Source organism: Sinocyclocheilus grahami, unplaced genomic scaffold (genome assembly GCF_001515645.1).
Source record: "Sinocyclocheilus grahami isolate Dianchi unplaced genomic scaffold, SAMN03320097.WGS_v1.1 scaffold11605.1, whole genome shotgun sequence".
In the NCBI taxonomy this organism is placed as follows: Eukaryota; Metazoa; Chordata; class Actinopteri; order Cypriniformes; family Cyprinidae; genus Sinocyclocheilus; species Sinocyclocheilus grahami.
Genome location: NW_015513927.1, coordinates 1 through 651, shown reverse-complemented (window position 1 = coordinate 651; position 651 = coordinate 1). Strand labels below are relative to the sequence as shown.

The 651-nt window shown below is 51.2% G+C and overlaps 1 protein-coding gene across 1 annotated transcript in view; it reads left to right on the top strand.

The window, feature by feature from the left end:
* LOC107578710 (TAF6-like RNA polymerase II p300/CBP-associated factor-associated factor 65 kDa subunit 6L) overlaps positions 1-514 on the top strand; it is a 4,387-nt gene extending 3,873 nt beyond the window's left edge. The window contains exon 8 of the mRNA XM_016264639.1: positions 14-514. Coding sequence (XP_016120125.1) covers positions 14-514 — 501 coding nt within the window. The remainder of the gene's footprint in view (positions 1-13) is intronic.
* The last annotated feature ends 137 nt before the right edge of the window (positions 515-651 follow it).

The following is a 651-nucleotide window of genomic DNA, read 5'->3' as shown; positions in this document are numbered from 1 at the left end:
TTCCTCCCTGAAGGTGGCGGTAGAGCGTTTGCTGAAGATGAAGGCACTCAGTCTGACCTTGGCAGCAGAAGGAGGCTGTGCTGGTCAACCAGGCACTGCCACAGGGGCTGTCGGCTTCAGAGAAAACTCACTTGGCCTCAGCCCGCCTCCCGAACCTCTTTCCGAACCCCCTCTTGGCATTGCAAGCCATCTCCAAGCAGGTGGAGCTGGCTGTCCATGGGAGGAGTGGACTCCTGTATCTCTTCCTGCCATGTACTGTGAACTCTACTCCTTTTTTGGAGACAGTCTGGCTGTACGCTTCAGCACTGACCCGCCACTAGGTGGTGCCCCACCTTCAGGTTCCTGCCAACCACTAGAGGGCAGGAAAGAGCCAGCGAGTGGTGCCCCCAATCTTGAGAATACACGAAAAATGCCCCAGCTAACTGCCAGTATGAATATTAGCCCAAGACAAGATGGAAGCCCTCGTATGGAACCACAACCACCAAGTCTGGCTGCTACCGTCCCAGGGAGGTAGGAGTCGAATGATTGAAAATTTGTAATTGAGTGGAACAATTGGGTTCCAGAAGTAAAATCCTATACATTTTCTCCATTGGGGAATTGAGTTTTATGGAAGCCTGTTAACGCCCTTGCATTAAAAAAAAAAAGTAATTT